General features: G+C 41.4%; 1 protein-coding gene across 1 annotated transcript; it reads left to right on the forward strand.

Moving 5' to 3' along the window:
• The first annotated feature begins 9,738 nt into the window (after positions 1–9,738).
• LOC101611839 (vomeronasal type-1 receptor 4-like) lies at positions 9,739–10,581 on the forward strand. Its single transcript, XM_012951783.2, has one exon. The coding sequence runs from the start codon at positions 9,739–9,741 to the stop codon at positions 10,579–10,581; it is 843 nt and encodes a 280-aa protein (XP_012807237.1).
• The last annotated feature ends 9,971 nt before the right edge of the window (positions 10,582–20,552 follow it).

Genomic DNA, 20,552 nt, shown 5'->3' on the forward strand with positions numbered 1-20,552 from the left:
TTTTTTCTTTCTTTCTTTTTTTTTTTTCGAGGTAGGGTTTCAGTCTGGCTCAGGCTGACCTGGAATTAACTATGTTGGTAAATCATTTTTAAAATGAATAAATAATTTGTTTGAAAGCAGATGAAGGTTTATTTCTAGACATCAGAGCTTAGTGTTCTGGCTATAGTCACAGTGCAGTCAGTGTCTTTATCATCAAAGAGATGTCAACTGGTCATATTCTACAGTAAAAAGAAATGTTTTAAATCCCTCGTGAAAACCTAATGGCTCCTGATTTTACTCTACTAGATTATAATCCTATCCAAAAGAACTTCCAGTGCTACCCTACAATTTCACCTGTCAAAAGAAAGAAAAGGAGCTGGAGAGATGGCTCAGCAGTTAAATGTGAAAAGCCTGATGGCCTGGGTTCAATTCCTCAGTGCCCACTTAAAGCCAGATGCACAAAGTGAAGATGTTTTGTTTGTTTGTTTGTTGGTTTTGTTTTGTTTGTTTTGCTGTGGCAGAAGGCCCTGGTATGCCCATACTCACCTCTTCTGTCTGCCTCTCCCTCAAATAGATAAAAAGTGTTGTAAAAAGAGAGAACAGGGGGAAGAAAAAAAAAGAGGGTTTCCAAACAACATTTTGAAATGTAACTTGAGTCACTAAAACGGTTTCTGGCTTCTTGACATTTGTGCATCTCCATCTACAGAAAAAGACTTGACAGACTTTATAGAAGAATGGTGAGTTTGAACTATATTCCTATGGCCTAACATACAAAGTGAAATTTGGATCCATGGAAGAGGAGGGTAAGAATAGGGAGATTCCAAGTGCAGTGAAGCACCCCAGGGCCAAGGGATTTAAGAGCCAAAGGAAGGGGAGGACTGCTCTGCAACACCCTCTTCCAGACTCCAACTGGATACGGCGGTCGTGACCTCACAACGGCTGAGATGACCTGTGCAAGCGTTCACGCTCAGATTTTCACAGATTTGCTACAAGGAAAACAGGAAAAGGAACATGAACTCTGCACTGATGTTGCCTGTGAAATCTTATGTGAGAAACACATAAAGACAGTGTTTCAAGTTTGCTGATATTGCCTTTTGGATCACCAAGCTCAGATAATCCTAAACAGGACAAACCTCAAACATCCACACCAGAAACAATACAAACAAATTTCTAAAAACTTAAAATAACGAAATACTCCTAAATGTGGCATAAGGAAACAAGACATCATCTAACAAGGAATAAGAATTCACAAATACCACTGGATTTGTCATAAGAAACCAGGAACCTGGCAGGCATGTGGCTCTCACCTATCATCCCAGCACTCAGGAGGCTGAAGTAGGAAGACTGTCATGAGTTTGAGGTCAATCTGGGCTGTAAAGTGGGCTAGTGAGTTACAAGTCAGCTTGGGCTATAGTGAGGCCCTGTGAGACAGGAGAAAGAGAAAAGAGAGGGAGAGTGAGTGAGAGAGAGAGGGAGACCAAGAACTTGAGATGAAACCATTGATCAATCCCTTCATGGTGCAGAGAGACATCTTAAGTCTTCAGAGATTATAGTTCATAGATCTACCCCTGGCTTGCACATTATCTCCGTCCCTTCTTCCATGATGTTCTACAAAGTCCTGGAGGGGGGTGAGTCTATACAGTAGCCACCACCTACTAAAACATAAACTGTTGGCAGAAACTCAAGTGTTCAGGAGGCACATTGACAGAAATACCAACTCTTATCTAACAGAACAAGAACTGTGGCCTTCTAGCTAAGGCCTACGAGCTGACCAAGCCAAAGGTGTTTGCCCTGGCTCTGTCCCACAAAGTGTGCTGTTTCTTCCACATCATGGGGTACAGCAAGAGCCTTGTACTCATCTACAACATTCACTCCACAGCTCCCCACTTTTGTGAACTGTCGTGCAGGCTTTAAAGTCTCGCAGAGGCTCAGAAGTGCAGCATTTGGCTTTCTTTAAAAATTTTCCTAAGAATTCCACCTTGTGGCAAATCTTACCACATTTGCTTCAAGTGACCCAGGCAGACCCCTCAGTCTACTTTTTCCTCCCTCCCTTCTTCCTTTTTTCCTTCTTTCCTTCCTTCCAATTACTTTAGCATTAAAAAATCCAATTTACATGAGGTTAGAAATACAATGAGCTGCCAATGCACAGGACGTGTAAATACCACGTCCTCTCCTGGGCCCTCTGCAATGCCATGGAATTCCCATGCCACTGCCAAGGTTCCTGATGAATTAACTTTCTTCTTAACTCTCTGTGAACATAATCCTATCTGGCCTAGCAAAGTGGGCATCACATCTTGCCTTCTCTGCCCAGTACCCTGCTGTCATTTTACTACATTGCAGTGTTCAGGGTGGCCTCAAACTCTACCTCCTCTGCCTCCCGGGTGCTGGGATTAAAGATGTGCACCACCACACCCAGTTTAGGAATATTTTTTTGATTAATTGAAAATATTCATATGGCCAGGTGAATTGGCTCATGACTAAAATCCAAGCCCTTGGAGAACTGAGAGAAAAGGACTGCTTCAAGTTGAAGACCAATCTGTGAGCACATATTGAGTTCCAGGGCAGCATGGTTACAGGATGAGACTCTAAAAATGGAGGAAGAGTCAAGAAGGAGGATGAAACCAGAAAGAAGGAAGGAAGGCAAGACAAGGGAACAAATGGATGGAGGGAGAAAAGTGAAGAGGAAAAGAAAAGAAAAAGGAAATAGCAATTTGTATCACCCACAGAAAGGGATTTTATGTAATTTGCAGAATAATGGTGAATTTAAAATTTACGTATGTAGAGTGTTAGGCATGGTGACACACGCCTTTAATTCCAATAATTGGGAGGCAGAGGTAGGAGGACTGCTGTGAGTTCAAGGCCAGCCTAGGACTACAGAGAGAATTCCAGGTCAGCCTGGGCTACAATGAGACCCTACTGAAAAAGAAAAAATCTCAGCCAGGTGTGGTGGTACACACCTTTAAACCCAGCACTGGGGGAACAGAGGTAGGAGGATCACCATGAGTTTAAAGTCACCTTGAGACTACATAGTGAATTCCAGGTTTGCCTGGGCTACCGCAAGACTCTACCTCAAAAAAAAAAAAAAAAATTACTCATGTAGAATGGCACATAGGTATATTTTATATATTCTTTCCTTTTCCTTTCTCTTCTTTCTCTTATTTTTCTTTTTGAAACATGGTCTCACTGTGTAGCTCAGGTTGATCTTGAACTCACAATCCTCCTGCCTCTGTCTCCCGAATGCTAAGGTAACCAGGGCTTTAAAGTATAATTTGATCAGTAGAAGAGAAACACCTGTATAATCATATTAAAAGTGGAGTGAGGGGCTGGAGAGATGTCTTAGTGGTTAAGCGCTTGCCTGTGAAGCCTAAGGACCCCAGTTCGAGGCTCGATTCCCCAGGACCCACATTAGCCAGATGCACAAGGGGGCGCACGCGTCTGGAGTTCCTTTGCAGTGGCTGGAGGCCCTGGCGCACTCATTCTCTCTCTCTCTTTCTCTCTCTCTGTCTGTCGCTATCAAATAAATAAGTTTTAAAAAATGTGGAGTGAGTCATATCTAACCTGATGTTGCATGACCCTCTGCTACTTGGTCTGTGAGCAAGTACTGTGCAGGATTGTGGTAGATGCTGCTCTTTTCCAAAGACACGAAAGATAAAAATGTGTCCCCCACCCTCCATAATGCCAGGCAGCACAGGGTGAGACTGTTTTGACCCAGAAAGCCACAATGGCTGTGACAGGAGTCAGCCTGAGCGGCAGCTACCTGGGAGACCTGACGGCCAGCATCGAATTGCCGGGTGAGACTGAAGGCCTAGAAGCAGCAAGCGGTGGTCATCCAGGAGTTAAAGCAGAGCCAGAAGAGCTGGCAGCTTGGGCAAGAGGAAGCTCGGGACTGCCACAGTGGCGGCTGCGCCGGGAGAAAAGTGACAGCAAGAGTGGATGTGCACTGGAAGGTCCCTGGGCGCTTCACGCTAACAGCATATTCATTTGTTATTTGAAAGAAAATACAAGTCTTTTAGGTAGATTTATTTTAATGAGGTAGGGTAAGGCTGTGAATTGATGAAGATAAAAAGATGTATGCCTTCAAAGTCAAAGGGGTCATGTGAGGCTGGTGTGGCTTGAAGCGACCTCCTGATTATGAGGGCTATGGTGCTCGTGTGAACTTGAGGTAGAGGAGGTTCTCCAGGCACTGGCCCTCTGCCTGGCTGCAGACCAAGTCTAGAACAAAGCAGGAACCACCGCCACCCCCAATCCACACACTTGCCTTACTGCTGTATGCTGGGATGGCATGCATGAGGAGAACTTGTGTTGCTTCAGATGAGAGTAATTCATGTAAAATAACTTCCTCCACTAAGAACCATGGTATTTTGATTTGGTACTTAAATGATAGTTTTGGAGTGTAAATTAGCACTACCGTATATATGACTACAACAAAAATATTTTGTTGTATTAAAGAGTACTGTATTGATTTGCCAAAGTCTTGTAAACTTAGTGAAACTCTCACCTTCCTTGGACGTGTCCTTGTTCACTGAGCACTTTGCCAGGGTGGGGGTGTGGCACCCAGAAAATGACGTCCTTCCCCGAGTGAGTTTCTATTGCATTTCACACGCTCCTCAGTACGTAGCACGTATCACGTACAAAGTGTCATGGGTCGCAAGCAGGCATGTGAACTTCAGGTTACTGGAATATGATTGCTTTTTTGAGGTAATTGTTACCAAGAAGTGTCCTTTTTACTCGAGAACCGTATATCATGTGTGGTTGCGTACTGCCGTCTGAAGCCTGGAATGGCCGTGCCACCGTGGGGTGTGTGGTTGGGAGGAAACAGGTGCGGGAAAAGGGAACCCCAGCGTGAACACAGCCCAGGTTCTCCACGCCGCAAAGTACAAACCCAGAAAATGTATTTGTTCATGTTTGAGCAAGAGAGCCTTCTAAGTGAGATCTTTGAGGCTAGTTTGTTGCATATTTTTGTCAAGAGGTAAGAGGTGATTGACTGTCACCTTTATTTCATAGTACTTCATGTGACCAATCTCATAGGGTTTTTCCACTAGAAACTAGATAATATGTATACATAAGACTGTAAAAGTATTATCATTTTTTTAATTTGTGGTTTTCTTAAAATATTACTTTAAGAAGGGCCAAGCATGGTGGCACACGCCTTTAATCCCAGCACTCAGGAAGCAGAGTTAGGAAGATCACCGTGACTTCAAGGCTACCCTGAGACTACATAGTGAATTCAAGGTCACCCTGAACTAGAGTGAGATCCTACCTTGGGGGAAAAAAAAGTGACTTGTATAATTTCTGTGTTCTGAAAAAAAAAGGCCCAATGCCCTAATAAATATTTCTGGAAAAGTCATATACATTTTTCTACATTGATCTAGTTATGAAATTCTATAAGCTCAAGTCATAGCTTTTTTTTTTTTTTTTTTTTTTTGGTTTTTCGAGGTAGGGTCTCACTGTAGCCCAGGCTGACCTGGAATTCACTATGGAGTCTCAGGGTGGTCTCGAACTCACTGTAATCCTCCCACCTCTGCCTCCTGAGTGCTGGAATTAAAGGCGTGTGCCACCACGCCTGGCTCAAGTCATAGCTTTTAATTGGTAAAATATAAATATACAAAAGACTTCATTGAAGATTTCAAGATTACCCTGAAATAAATGTTCAATGCAGCCTTGAGTATCTTAACCCTATTTAGTATTTAGAGTGAACTTTCGTGAATTTAAAATATTTCCAGTTAATAAAAATTTAATTTCTCTGTATAAAAAAAAAAAACCTGGATTTGGGGATAAAAAACAGATGTGTCATCCTTGGAACAGATCCTACAAAATCTTTGTCTCCCTGAGGAGAGAAAAGCTGAAGAATGTGTTTCCACAGCCAAAAAATCGGTTGATAGTAGACATTGATAAAACAGAAGATGGGCTGGAGAGATGGCTCAGAGGTTAAGGCACTTGCCTGTAAAGTCTAAGGACCCAGGTTTGATTCCATCAGATGTACAAGGTGGCACATGCATCTGGAGTTTGTTTGCAGTGGGTCTAGAAGCCCTGATGTACCCATTTCTCTCTCTTTCTACCTGTCCCCTCTGTCTCTAATAAATGCATAACATATTTTTTAAAACATTTAAAAAAACAAGGGAGTAGATATGATAAGGAACTAAGTGAGGTTCAGGAATTGGCTCTTATGAGTAAAGCCAACAAGAGCATGAAAAAATACAAATAAACAGTACCATACAGGATGTCCCAATGCTGGAACTAGATACTATTTCCATCAAGCAGCTGACCTTTCATCAATCTCACAATACTTTGGTGGAGTAAGGAGGGGAAAGGACAAGACTTGAAAACTGTCCAAGAATCCAGGGCCCAAATGGCACTGTTCAAAAACATAGTCATCATTCTCAAGGCCACACAGGCATCATAATTAGGATCAGAAACTTTTGGGACTCAGCAAATGAGGGGCCACCAGGGAGAGGGCCGAGCTCTCCTCAGGGATAGAGATGTGCAGAAGGAGCCCTTCTCCCCTGGCAGAGCCATAACTCATGACAGGGACATCTTGACAGCGGTGAGAGTTGACCATCGGTGCTGGGACCCCAGCATGGATAAAAAGGCCCTGGCTGTGAGCTGTCAGAGCACCTACCCCGAGCACGAAACAGACTGCATGGGTGAGTGTTGCCAACACTGCAGACACAGCTGCCTTTGACGGGGAAGGGAAGCTGAGAGGCAGGGCTGGTCAGAAGCAGGCGGTGGGAGAGGAGGGTCCGGGATGCCTTCTTACTCTAAAAGAGGAAGGTGATAGTACCAGGAAGGAGAGGGTCCATCATTTCCCAACAGCCATCTAGAACTCCTTCTCAGTGGCATGAAGGAGCCTGAATGCAAAAGTGTGTATGCCATGTCAGAGCTTTTTGTTAGACAGACCAGGGAGGGGTAAAATGCACAGACAGATGGGATTTCACCTTCTTGTGGCAAAGCCTTATTCTCTGCCATTTTTCCATGCCTGAGTCAGTTTTTCCCTTATAATAGTGAAAGGTTTTGTGTAAACTGGATCTTATAGCTGGTGACCATCAGCCTTTTTACATGAAGCTCTTTTCAAGTCTTTATATGTATTCTATTCTGAATGTGTCCCTTTCCTCAACACAAGATATAACCCAGAGGATAATTATAGAAAATTGTGGGGAAGAAACCAACTTGACACAAAATAACACAAACAAAACTACTGGGACTATTTTTTTGTCTGTTGGACACTACCTCCACTCACTGCATTCACGTGTGTGGCTCAAACTGCATAACTAGGTTAATAGATCATAGAGAAGCCTGGTAATATGTTCAAAGTCATGTAGTCAGGAACTGAGAAAGAAAGATTTGACAACCAGAATGGCTAATGGAGTGTTCTCACGAATCATGGACAGGTTTACCTGTCTCTCTAGATCTGGAAAGTGTATGCTTCCCTGGCCTTCACCATCCATTTTCTACAAAAAAAAAAAAAAAAAAAAATCACTTAATTCACTAGAGTCACACAGACTGCACTTTGCTCTTTCTTAATTGCTGGAGACAAGAAGCTTGTGAGAACTTACTAAAATTTTTATATAAAGTTCTCTTTTCAACAGGCATCCCTAAAATATTCATGGCTTACCAAGCATGACTAGGGCTTTGATTAGGAAAGCAATGACAAATTTCCACATTCTAAATTCTGTTCTTTATATCTCAGATAACAGAGGGGTAGGTGTAAAACATTTATCCAATCATAAAATAATCAATACATAAACGCTGCAACATAATGTATAAGTCTCTTCAAGGGTAGTTCACATCATTCACTGGATTGACATAATCTTAGAACTTACCCTTATCATCATAAATGTAAAACCACAGTAAATACACCAGGGGAAGTGTCACCCAAAATGGATTAACTTTTCCAGCCATTGGGTTTTAAGAATCATAAGAAAAAAGACAAAAGAAACAGTCCTCAATTTGGTTTCTTAGATGATTGCTGTTGTCATTGTCTGCAGTTTTAAATCCAGGAGCCTCATACAATAATTTCTACACATACAATTTTTCAGCATGCAGTGGCAAGTACAAACACTAGGTACTAAAACTGTGTTTCCCTGGTGTTCCCACGGTCCAGAGAAGGAGAAAAGCAGGTACACAAAGAACAACCTTTTGAGTTCAGGGAATTTGTAGGTGGCTCTGAGCTGAATTGTGAATGATGAGCAATTGGTAGCCATGAAGGGTGGAGGTTGAGCAAAGATCAGCCCCAGGATGCCATCTATATTCTTGTGACAAGGCAAGTCCCATGTCACATTTATTGCCGGGATCTGAAAGTATTCAGAAATACATTTGCTATGGAAAGGATACCAAATTGTGGAGGACAAATAGAATTTATCCATAACAGATGAAACTTGTGGAATACATTCTTGCTTCACAAGTTCAATTTGACTCTAATGTGGGAGGAAAAATAGAAAAAGAACATCATCTGAAGTGTGTGACATATTGTGCCTATGAGATATCAGGAAGGGTTGATTCACAGGCTGAGGCATTTCTACCTGAGAAAATCTGCAGACTTGAACAGTGTTTAAAACACATAATCAGTCAGATGTGTCTTTTCTTGGAGTTCATAAGAGCAGACCCTGGACTGGAGATGGATGTCCTGAGGTTTTGCTGGTGGACAGGCTAAGAATAAGAACAAAATAGTGAGAGGGGAAAAAAAAAAAAAAAGAAATGAACCTCAACATGCTTCCAACCATACAGAAGATTGGGTTTGGGAAAACAGATATTAGCAAAGAGTTAGTGTCACCTTCAGGATTATAGCCAGGGCTGTCCTACTTGCCTATGTCACTAATCTCTGTCTCACATATGGTCAGAGGACGTGAAGAAAGAGTATGGCACATAAGGTCCCTTAAGCAAGCGGTGCATTTGACCAATGATAATCTTATGTAAAAGCTATAAACCTTTTTTTAGCTCAATAATCGTGTGAGGGAGGGCTGCATATGGGGAAGTGTAGATGACTGGGCTGATGCCCCAGAATGTGTAGCCTCACGTATTACATGTGGAGAGTCAAGTGCAAAGGAAGGAGAAAGCCCAAGCTCACTTCAGGATCATGAAGTGACACCATGCATGTAGCCTGGGAAGGGAAATGTGCATATGAATTTCAGATATGAGAGACACAAAGAAGGGTCTTCTAGAAAGGCAGGCAGATGTGTGCGCAGAGGACGTGTGGCCAAAGTGTTTCAGATCCATGTGAGAGGTGACAATGGAAGCAAGGCTGGAAGAAGAAGAGGAAAACCAAAGAATATGATCAGGTGCCTGATATGAAAGAACCATGTACACTGACATATTTAATAATCCATTCTTTTCACTAGAATAAACAGAGAATCTTACTTGTGTTTCCCAGATGTTTTCTCTTTGTTCTAAGAAAAAAGTGTTGCAGTCAGGTTCATATTGCAGGTAGATATCACTCAACCAAGAATAGCTTGTGGTTAAAAAAAAGAGGTTTATTTTGGCTTACAGGCTCAAGGGGGAAGCTCCATGATGGCATGGAAAATGATGACATGATCAGAGGGTGGACATCACCCCTTGGCCAACATAAGGTGGACCATAGCAACAAGAGAGTGTACCAAACCCTGGCAAGGGGACACTAGCTATAATATCCATAATCCCACCCCCAACAATAACACTGCCTCCAGGAGACATTAATTCCCAAATCTCCATCAGCTGGTAACCTAGCATCAGAACACCTAAGTTTATGGAGGACATATGAATCTAACCATCACAGGAAGTGAGAAGATGATTTGGAATAACCTCACCTGGACAACAATCTTCCTTTCTCTCACTGGACCTGGAATTGTTGGGAATATCCTAGTATTTGTGAGACATGTATATACTTTTGTTGTGGGAACTGAGAAAAAAAACATAGACCTTATCCTTATTCAGTTGGCATTTTCAAATACAACAATTATTTGTTACATGCAAATCAGAGACACAGCTGCAGTTTTTTATGTCAAGATCTTTCTAGGTGAGGCTGGTTGTAAGGTTGTGGTTTTTCTGGGAAGGATGACTCAAGGACTCTCCATCTGCACCACCTGTCTCCTCAGCATAGTCCAGGCTGTCACCATCAACCCCAGGATGACCCTGTGGAGAAAACTCAAACCACAGACTGAGGGGCAGGTTCTTCCCTATCTCCTCCTCTTTTGGTTGTTAAGTTGCCTCATAAGCTCCAACTTTCTATGCTATATCACATCAGTCAGAAGCACGAACAGATCTGCTGTTGGCAAGCAGGGTAGGTATTGCATTATGCTACCATCTAGGCAAATAGTGAAATGGCTGTTCCTCTCTCTCACGGCTCTCTGTGATGTCATCTTCCAGAGTCTCATGGGCTGGAGCAGTGCGTCCATGGCTCTGCATCTGTATCAACATCACAAGAGTATCTCCTACTTTCACAGCTCCAAGTGTGTGAACAATTCTAGCCCAGAAATCAGAGCAACACAGAGCACTCTCATTCTCATGGCCTGTTTCCTTTTCTTCTATTGGGTAGATTTCATTTTCTCCTTCTACATGGGTTTCATAGTGACACATGCGCCATCGTCTCAATTACTAAAAGTTTTCTTGAACTTGGTTATGCTGTTCTAAGTCCCTTTGTTCTGACTAGCAGAGATATCCATGTTGATAAATCCTGCAGTATTTATTAAATATAGAAATTAAATTCTATACCAATTTCTCTATGACCTGAGGATATGTACCTGAAGCATGGCTTTTCTCTAATTTTTTTTTTTTTTTTTTTTTTGGTTTTTCAAGGTAGGGTTTCATCCTAGTTCAGGAGGACCTGGAATTCACTATGTAGTTTCAGAGTGGCCTCGAACTCATGGCAATCCTCCTACCTCTGCCTCCTGAGTGATAGGATTAAAGGCATGTGCCACCATGCCCGGCTTCTAATGGTATTTTTTAAGAAAAAAAAAAAAATTCCTGTGTTACTGATTATAGCCTAGAGCTCTCAGTTTTCTTACCTCTGTGATTATGCAGACGCCACTACACCAAGCATTTCCTAGTGTTCAATGTATTCAAAAATCAACTGTTGCAGGATTTGAAAACAATGGGGCCTTTCCGTAGTTATCCACTGGTCTTGAGTGGCTAAAGCTGTTAAGACTAAGTTTTATCTTGTAAATCAATGAAGAATTAAGGAATGTGGACAAAAGGAGGTGATTTGGTGTTATAAATAAGTCCATTGTATCGGACAGGCAATGTTTTCTTCCTCAGATGCATAGTTTTTTTTTTCATTTATTTTTATTTATTTGAGAGCAACAGACAGAGAGAGAAAGAGGCAGAGAGAGAGAGAGAGAGAGAATGGGCGCGCCAGGGCCTCCAGCCACTGCAAACGAACTCCAGACACATGCTCCCCCTTGTGCATCTGGCTAATGTGGGTCCTGGGGAATCGAGCCTCGAACCAGGATCCTTAGGCTACACAGGCAAGCGCTTAACTGCTAAGCCATCTCTCCAGCCTGAGATGCATAGTTTTTAAAAGAATTTTGGCAAATAAGAAGAAAAGTAGATGGGGGGGGGGTCTGATTGTAATAATATATCCAAACACAGGTAGCATCCTGGGTACTGCCCTGAGTCAGACTTTGACCTCATAATCACACACCATTGACCAAGATATAAAAAGACACAATTTCTAGGGTAAAACTAAAGGAAGGGAAGATTTAAAGAGCTTTCATTGGATACAGATAAAGGAAGCTTGGCTTTCAAGGATTGCAGACATTTGTTCCCAACAATGTCTGACTCTTGGTCTCAAGGACTGTTAACTCTTCTGGCCTCAGGGACCTCTGATTTGTTTTGTTTTCTTCCTTTTTTTTTTTTTTTTTTTTGTCTCAAGGATTGCTGACTCTGGAAAGGAATTCCCACAGAATGGCTTCCTTCCAGAAGCAGTTTCTCTCTAGCTTTTAAACTCTTTGCAGAAAAGAGAACGTGACTATTTCTGAAAGGCGGTAAAAGTAATTTTTGTTAAGGAAAATATTGAAAAAGACCACAGAGAGTGGAAATGATTCCTAGAAGAAAGCAAGGGTGTATTGTTGGATTAGGGACTTGGAGCTGAGAATAAAAGTCCCAAGTGGTGTGAGGACAAGCATATTTAAGATTTCCACTGCAATACAAAGAAAATAAAGGAAGAAAGTAAAAGTTACATTTTCTGAGATAGAGCTCAGAGATGCAGACAGGCTCAAGCAGTGAGGGTCTGCAGGCAACTGCATGGTGAGAGGGCCTTCCATAGGTCTCCCACAGCTTTAGGAGGTCTATGTAGGGGGGGGTGGGAAATGATCTACAGGAAACCAGGAAGTGATTGATTATTGACAGGTGCCCAGGAGCAAGAGACTTTGTTCTTTAGTTCTGGAGAAAGTGGCTCTGCCTTTCCTTTCTTTCTTTTCTTTTTTATTTTTCTTTTAATTTTCATTTGTTTATTTGAGTAGGGTCACTAGCTATCCTAGGCTAACCTGGGATTCACTATGTAGGCTTAGGGTGACTTCAAACGCAAGTGTCATCATGCCTGGCCTTTTCTAATGTTACTAGGGAAACAGGAAGTAGGAACCTTCTTAAGATGGCCCTACCAACAACAAAAGAAATAAGGGCTTACATTAATGATATACTTGGAAAAAAGGGGGGGGGAGGTGAAGTGTGGTACTAGGTGAGCATTTGCTATTTGTTAGAAAGACAAGGTTTACTGATTTCCAAAGTACCACTCATATCATGCTGCTTTTAGCTTCTTGTTTGCACTGGAAAAGTACTGGAGACAACACTGCTGCCAGCATCCACATACATTATATTATATTAATTATATTACATTACATTACATTATACTACTTATTTTTTCCAAAATCAAAGCATAAGGACAAGTCAGGAAGGAGAGGTCAGGGCCGTCCTTTGCAGGGGGCTCGCAGGGCGCCGCGTCCCGGAGGAGCTGACCCCGCAGGCAGGCGGCACAGCAGAGTCCATCCGCGCTGGGATCCATAAGTGCTCAAGCACTGAGGACACTGGTGACCGTTACCGCGGTCACACACTTCTCACCATGGATGTGCGCGACGAAGAGCACAAGGAAAAATAAAAATAAGGATGCTTTTGACTTTTGTGATGTATGATTTTCTCACCTTGTACTCCTGTCTAATGCACAACAGAAACCACCCTATGATGTTATTTACCTGAAATACATGAGGGGCAGGGGGAATCCATTAGCAACCTTTTATACAATGTAGCTTCAGAAGCCAGCCTCATTGTATATTTGGCTGTGTTAAGTGAAACTCTGTCTAGAAAAGACCATGACCACACTTAGTTTGTTTAGTTCTGTTTTTCCTTTCCTTTGCCCTCCCTTCCCCTCTCCTCCTCCTCTTCTTATTTTATATCTCTCCTCTCCTCTTGTTCCCTCCCTTCTTTTTTCCCTACCTTTCCTCTCTGCTCATGCTTAGATCTATATTAAATCCCACGTGGTCTTTAATTTATAATCCTCCTAAATAAGCCTGTGGAGCCTTGTGAGAAGCAGCACATCACATCTGGCTCTTCATGCATTTGTTATCACTTTACCTTAAATAAATTTTATGTGACATTTGCCATTGATGGTGGTATGGTAGTTGGATTTAATTGGTATTCATTGTGTTCCTATGTTCTGTTAGGTGTGATGCCTTTAGTTTGCTCTTCCTGGCATACTGTGGATTACATCATAAGATGTGAGTAAATCACAATATAGAAACACATGAAAAGTAGAAAACATCTTGATGATAAGAATTTTCAAAGCAAAAGCAATGAAGATTTATTGAAGTTTAGTTTCCCCAAATTAATGTTATTTTGTTTCCTACTAAATTATATCTGGAGATAAGAGTAGAAAATAATTGAAAGGAATATATGTCTCGTGGGGGAAAAAGACCAGTCTGTTGGGCTTGGATCAAAAAAAGGGAGGGGGAAGAAAACATTATAAATCTAACGGAGTAGGAGATAGGAAACAAAAACTGTAAATACTGCTCATTAGAACACAATTATGAGTAAAATACAAGTATTACGATGAATTCCGCATTCATTTATCTTGGTTAAAAATAACTATATAATGGGGTTGGATAGATGGCTTGGTGGTGAAGGCATTTGCCTGCAAAGACCAAGAACCCAGGTCCAATTCTCCAGTACCCATGTAAGCCAGTTACACAAGGTGGTGCATCCATCTGGAGTTGTTTACAGTAGAGGCTCTGGGGTGCCTCTCCCCCTCCCCCAACTTCTTTCTTTCTCTCAAACAAAAAATATTTTAAAACAATAACTGCATAAAATTTGGTAGAGGAAATATACCTCTAAATTAAAAAATAAACAACAGAATGCCATATCTAGGGTCTGGAGAGATGGCTTAGCAGTTAAGTCACTTGACTGTGAGGCCTAAGGACCCAGGTACAATTCTCCAGTACCCACATAAGCCAGATGCACAACATAGCTCATGCATCTGGAGTTTGTTTGCAGTGGCTAGAGACCCTAGTGTGCCCAATCTATCTCTGCCTGCATCTTTCGGTCTCTCTTTAATAAATAAATAAAATACATTTAAAAAAAGAATATCTAGACTGTATTCAGCATACTTATACTTAAGTATCATCACATTTTATGCATTAAAACAAAGAAATAAACCAGGAAGCAATCAGAACATATTATCTACAAATTAACAGTGATTCCTAGATGATAGTGTATTTCACATAAGAAATCCTATTCCTGAGACAAAACACCAATAATCATCAGGCCCTACTAAAACCTCTTCTGTGACTGGTGGCAGAGATGATGACATTTCAGATGTCCAGCAGTAATTATCAGTTCATATCCTACGTCCATTCATCACAGAAATGACTTGCTGTACCCTTTTCCCCACTGCCCATGGTAAGGGATAACAGGCCCTTCGGAAAGAAGTGAGAGAAGTCTTGGCAGTGAACACTTTTGGCAGGATCACAAGGCTCCTCATGAAGGTCTTTATTCCCCACCATTGAAGAAGTACTGGGTCTGTAGGGATGATGGATGAGCTTCAATGTTTGTTCTTATGATTTAAGTCCAAACTCTATCCACAAGATGTAGAACATTGATCTCTGTAAATATAAAGGAAGACTTTGAAAGCTTCTCATATACTTCATTTCCAAAAACACCACGGACAATGACTAAATGCCAATATCCCCTGTGGATCACAAAACCTGATTACTCTCCATTATGCTAGTCACGGAAACATTATTCTTAGTAAGTGCCACCATGTGGCATAGGTGACTTGTGATCAGTGATTTCAGTTCAATGGGGAAATTTCCTAAATATACAACATTTGGCAAAACTCCAAAAGAACTTTTTTAGGATGATGAACTATCCTCAAGGATTTCCTCACTCAATGGTGTTAGCAAAAATGAGCAGCTTGGGCTGGAGGTACGGCTTCATGGTTAAGGTACTTGCCTGCAAAGCCAAAGGACACAGGTTCAAGTCTCCCAGAGCCCACATAAGCCAGGTGCACAAAGTGGCACATGCATATGGAATTTGTTTGCAGTGGCTAGAGACCATGGCATGCCCATTCTATTTGTCTCTCTCTCTTTCTGTCTCAAGTAAATAATGTTTTTTTAAGTTTAAAAAAGTATTTAAAACGTGAACAGTTAGCAGTGTTGTCGTTTGCCCTTGCCTTGGAAATATAACAGGTAAAGTGAATGTTAGGGTTAACACAGAAAACTTAAATACTGAGAGAAAAGACACACGGTGTGTGACTGAGTATGGGGAAGCCAAGTGAAGCAGAAATGAGGAAGGACAGGGCTCTGGAAAATCCCACTTTGGTGCACTCATGAGTTTATCGGGGTTACTTCCAGAGCATGGGTGAGGTGTTACAGATGGACCATAGATGACCCAAAAGTGGCTGCATCACTAAAATGCAAACCCCAGCATGGTCGACAACCCACACAGGCTATTGACCAGGTTCATAGTTCCAAATAAGAGCTCCCTCCTGCAGATCAGACCTTGAGTGGAATTGTAAAGCTGTTTGCAATGACAAGTCTTTGTTGCTATCACACCTGTTGGCACACTGACAGTGTAGGACACAGGATCCACAGCTGCACAGGACTGTTGGTGACAATTCTCCAGCAGCCGACATACTACTTCCCACCACTATGAAGACCAGTGAGTAGGGAAGGAGCTTCCAGTTCAGTGTCCTCAGCAATAGGGTCTCCCTATCTAGAGTGGCATGCAACCAGCCGCAGTGGCAATAGCCTTTACCATTCGAAGGCCTGGGGAACTTCACTAGGCAAAATTTCTTAGGGGGAAGCTCATCTCTTGTGTGGTGATCATTATTTAACAACCTTGTGGCTTTTAGGAGCGCCTTCTTCTCACCATGTAGTACACCTTGCCTCTAATATCTTTACTGCTTCCCCAGACAGTTTTTAAAGATGCAAAGGCATTCAAAGTTTAGCACTATCACATTTATGTAAACACCATTGAATTTGTATAAAAGCAGACATATATATGAATGAAATTCAAAAATTAAATTTCAGGGCATTAAAATCGACAAGGATATTTTTGGTCCAGGTGATATAAGGCCTTGGGGTGGGGGAGAAATAGCAAAACAAACAGATGGAATGGCATCAACTAAAAATCCTTCTGCACAACATGAGAAAGTATTGGTGGTATGAAGACACAACCTACGGAATAGATGAAATATTTGAAAACTGTACACCAATGAGGGGTTACCATCCATAATGTATAAAACCACCACAAAAGCTCAGGATCTGGGGGCATAACCAAGAGAGAAATTTCCAAATATACCTAAGGCCCTCGGTTTGACCCCTGGCACCACAAAACAAAATGGAATATCAAAACAAAATAAGAGAATGATTGTATTTTCAGTACCAGACTGAGCTCCCTCTGCTGGAGCAGGTCTCATAGCAATCGATAACCCGCATAACTGTCAGGCCACTGTTGCACCCGTGAGCAGATCGTGCTTGATGGCCACTCCTGGAGCTTGCAGCATCTGCTAGTGCCTCAGACTATTGATCATTCCCCTGACCCCAGCAACATGATGGCAGCTAGCCAGCAAGGAGGAGGCTTCTAGCTCAGCTCCATGGTGATGTCTCTGTGTCCTGCCTGTAATGTTTTCAGCAACAGTTCTGGTGAGCAACTAAGAGCATTGACAATGGTCTATATTGTTTTACATGCAAAGTACTCTTAAGTGTTCAAAATATGAAATACAACTATAGGAAATGCAAGTGTTCATAGTAGAATTTTCTTCACTTGTAAAAATATATATGAAAAGAGGCAACAGCAAGAGGTGGTCTATTGGGAATGAAGACAGCCCAAGGTCCAATTAACCTACCAAAATGTGGGGAAAGATTATGGCGCTTTATCACAACTCTTTGGTGGACTCTAAAAAGTCACCAAAGGTCCACTGAGTCAGTGGTGCCAGGTTCTTGGTCTTGAGGATTTCAAAAATGAATATCACAAAAGAAGGACTAACTTTAAAGGAGAAACTTGAAGTGAACAGGTTGTCCATTTGTTGCTTTCAGCTGCTCGTGGCTGGTGCAAACACTTGCCCAGAAGCAGCTTATTGGAGGGAAGATAGAATCCAGGGGAAGCTCCAACAATGGTGGAGGAGGATGGCTCACTTCAGCATCTTCAGCAGAGAGCAATCAAAAAAAAAAAATTTAGAAAACTATTTTAATGGATCAACATATTACATATATCATTTCCCTCTTTTGTTCCCCTTTCTCACAACCTCATACCCCAACCCTCCTCCTTGTAAATAATTCTTTTACTCTGATCTCTCATTCTTTAGTCCTCCTACATCATCCATGTGAAAATTTGGATGAGCTAAACTTTGTGCAGGTCTTGTGGATGTCACAACATCTAGTGTGAGGTCAGTTCCACATGCAGAAATGACAGTGCCCAAATTATTGCTCCCCACCATGTGACTATTCAGCGATGTTCACTGGGGGAGGAAAGTCGTTAACAGTCTTAACCAGCAATGAATCCTGTCCTCTTTTCTTTGATATAGATGAACTACAGAAGTATCCTTTAAGATTTTCATGACAGCAGTTTTACGAGGAAAAAAACAAAGAAGTGGTTTCTGAGTTTCATAAGCAAGGAATAAAACAATCACGTATGGTAAAGACCTTTAACTGCAGTGGACATAGGTGAACAAGGCTCTTTCCAGGTTCAATGTTGGGACCTACTCAGAAAGTAGAGTGCCCAGTTTAAGACTGACCATCATTTATACTTATTTACATGGTCATAGAATAACTATGGAAAGAAAACGGGGTCACTTATTCTGTCTCAGAAGCTGTCCTATGTGCTGGGTCTCAGCTTGACACTTTGGGAGGTGAAGACAGGTCTGGTAAATGACACATTCCAGATGTATAAATAAACTTTCATTGTTGTTCAACTTCTCACTTCACGTAACAGCCCCTAACTGATCCTGAGAAAACATCTCAGACAAACTAGCATAGTAACTGTGGAGGAAGAGCCAAAGTTGTCCTTCAGGGACTGAGACACTGCAGAGGGCCCTCTTCTGACAGGGAGATGGCTGCAAACCGAAGTCTTCACAGTATTTAATGTTAGGGGAGACCTCCTAAAATACTGCAGTCTGATCAGTCCCAGAAAGCCTTATCTTCAGAGGAGCAAACACAAGAGTTTTCCTTCACCCTGCAACCATGGTAATTCACTCTTACATGCCAGGTAAAATTTCCTTAGAAGCATAAATCTTAAGTTCTCTTTGGCTATGCAGGGGAGTTAATGAGAGGGCTTCTAAGCTTTAAGACCTTGACTCCTCTGATATTTAAGGGTCTGTTCATAGGGTGAGGAGGACAGAGAGGGCCAATCTAGCAAAAGTTACTTCAGAAATATGTGAATGCTTTGAGCCTATGCTAAGGATCTAGTATCACTAGAGAGCTCAGGGTAGGTCTTTCTATAAGGTTCCTAATTTGCATTTCCCAAATTAGAAATGACTAATATTAATGTTTTTCCTATTACATCCATCCTTAAGTTTCCCTTATTCTAAAGCATAAATATACCACTGATGTAGGTCAACTTAATTACTTATAGTAACAATTTGTTGTTTTTGTTTTTTGAGGTAGAGTTTCACTCTAGTCCAGGCTGACCTTAAATTCACTATGTAATCTCACAGTGGCCTCATACTCACAGTGATCCTCCTGCTTCTGCCTCCTGAGTGCTGGGATTTAAAGGCATGCACCACCATGCCACACTACAAATTTGATTTTTAAAAATGCATTTATTATTTGGAGAAATCCTGCTATGAATTTGTCATTTATGCAAATCAGTATTAAAGAAACTAACTTTCATTTCATCCTACTTTTATGCAGCAAGGAGCAGAACCCTATCATTTGGGATGAGAACACTGAGTGTGAGATGTGTGTCACTACCTGTTCAACCTCTTGGAAGAAAGATTTAGATAGGGCACTAACCATTAATCTGGATGCAAATTCTGTCTTTTAAAATGCTGTCCTATGCTGTTTATCAAGGTAATCTGGGACAGTAGTGACCTGCTCCTTTTACAATATTGTTTTCAGTCACCCAAGAAGAAAAATAAGTGAAGTCTTAAGTATCTCAGAGGCGTCAAATCTCCAACAGATCTCTAACAGTTTGGAAACATGAAGCAAACACTAGACAAAATAGGACTCCCTGGAAGAACATATGAACAAAATAACAAACTGGTAAGTTCATCACAATTTTTAAGTATTTTTATTTATTTGTTTGAAGGAGAGAGAAAGAGAGAAGATACAGCTAGAGAGAATAGGTATACCAGGCCCCCAAATGCTGTCAATAAACTCCAGATGCCTGCACCACTATTCACCTGGCTTTACGTTGGTACTGGGAGATCAAACTCTGGTTGTTAGGCTTTGCAGGCAAAACCCTTAGCCTCTGAGCCATGTCTCTTATCCCAGTTTATCACAATTTTGATATATTTGAATAGCAATCATTTCTAAGATCTTCCAATATTTGAACAGATACCCAATTTGTTTTACTGGTGCTATTGTGCTTCTTTTGAAAATATACATTATTCATAATGTGCTAGATTATAGGATTGTGTAATATATGTTTTCCAGAACCATGTACTATTTCCTTTAACGCATTTATTTATTCTTTGGTCTCCCCATACATAAAAGTAGGGAATCAGTTAAAAAGCAATAACTGATATTCATGAAGTCATGGGACTACTTGGTTCCAATGAGGTCAAACCTCTTTCACCACATTGATTCTTCTTCCAGGGACTTTCAGCACTGACAAGTCTAAAGCAGTCCTTCAATATTTAGTGGGCAGAAGTGGAGGAAGCTTTGTAGAATCTCACTCCACGTAGACAGAATACATGCAATCTCAGGGAAGTAACAAACATCCTGGTGTCCATTATTCTGGACATTCTGTCATGGTTCAAACAAGATCTTAGATGGAGTTTTTAATATGCAAAAGGCTAATATCCTTGAAGTTTGAAAATCAGCTTGGGATGATAAAGATTAAATTATCCCTACTGTTGCCATGTTCAGAAAAGCAGGGATTCAGCAGGTGAGAAAGTTAGCTGACAGCATTGTTTTTCCCAGTGATATCCAAATGGAAGGACTTATTTTCATATC

Source organism: Jaculus jaculus, chromosome 13, assembly GCF_020740685.1.
Source record: "Jaculus jaculus isolate mJacJac1 chromosome 13, mJacJac1.mat.Y.cur, whole genome shotgun sequence".
NCBI lineage: Eukaryota > Metazoa > Chordata > Mammalia > Rodentia > Dipodidae > Jaculus > Jaculus jaculus.

Excerpts from the sequence above, each read along its gene's own strand:
- LOC101611839 (XM_012951783.2), top strand. The coding sequence starts at position 9,739 with ATGATTTGGAATAACCTCACCTGGACAACAATCTTCCTTTCTCTCACT.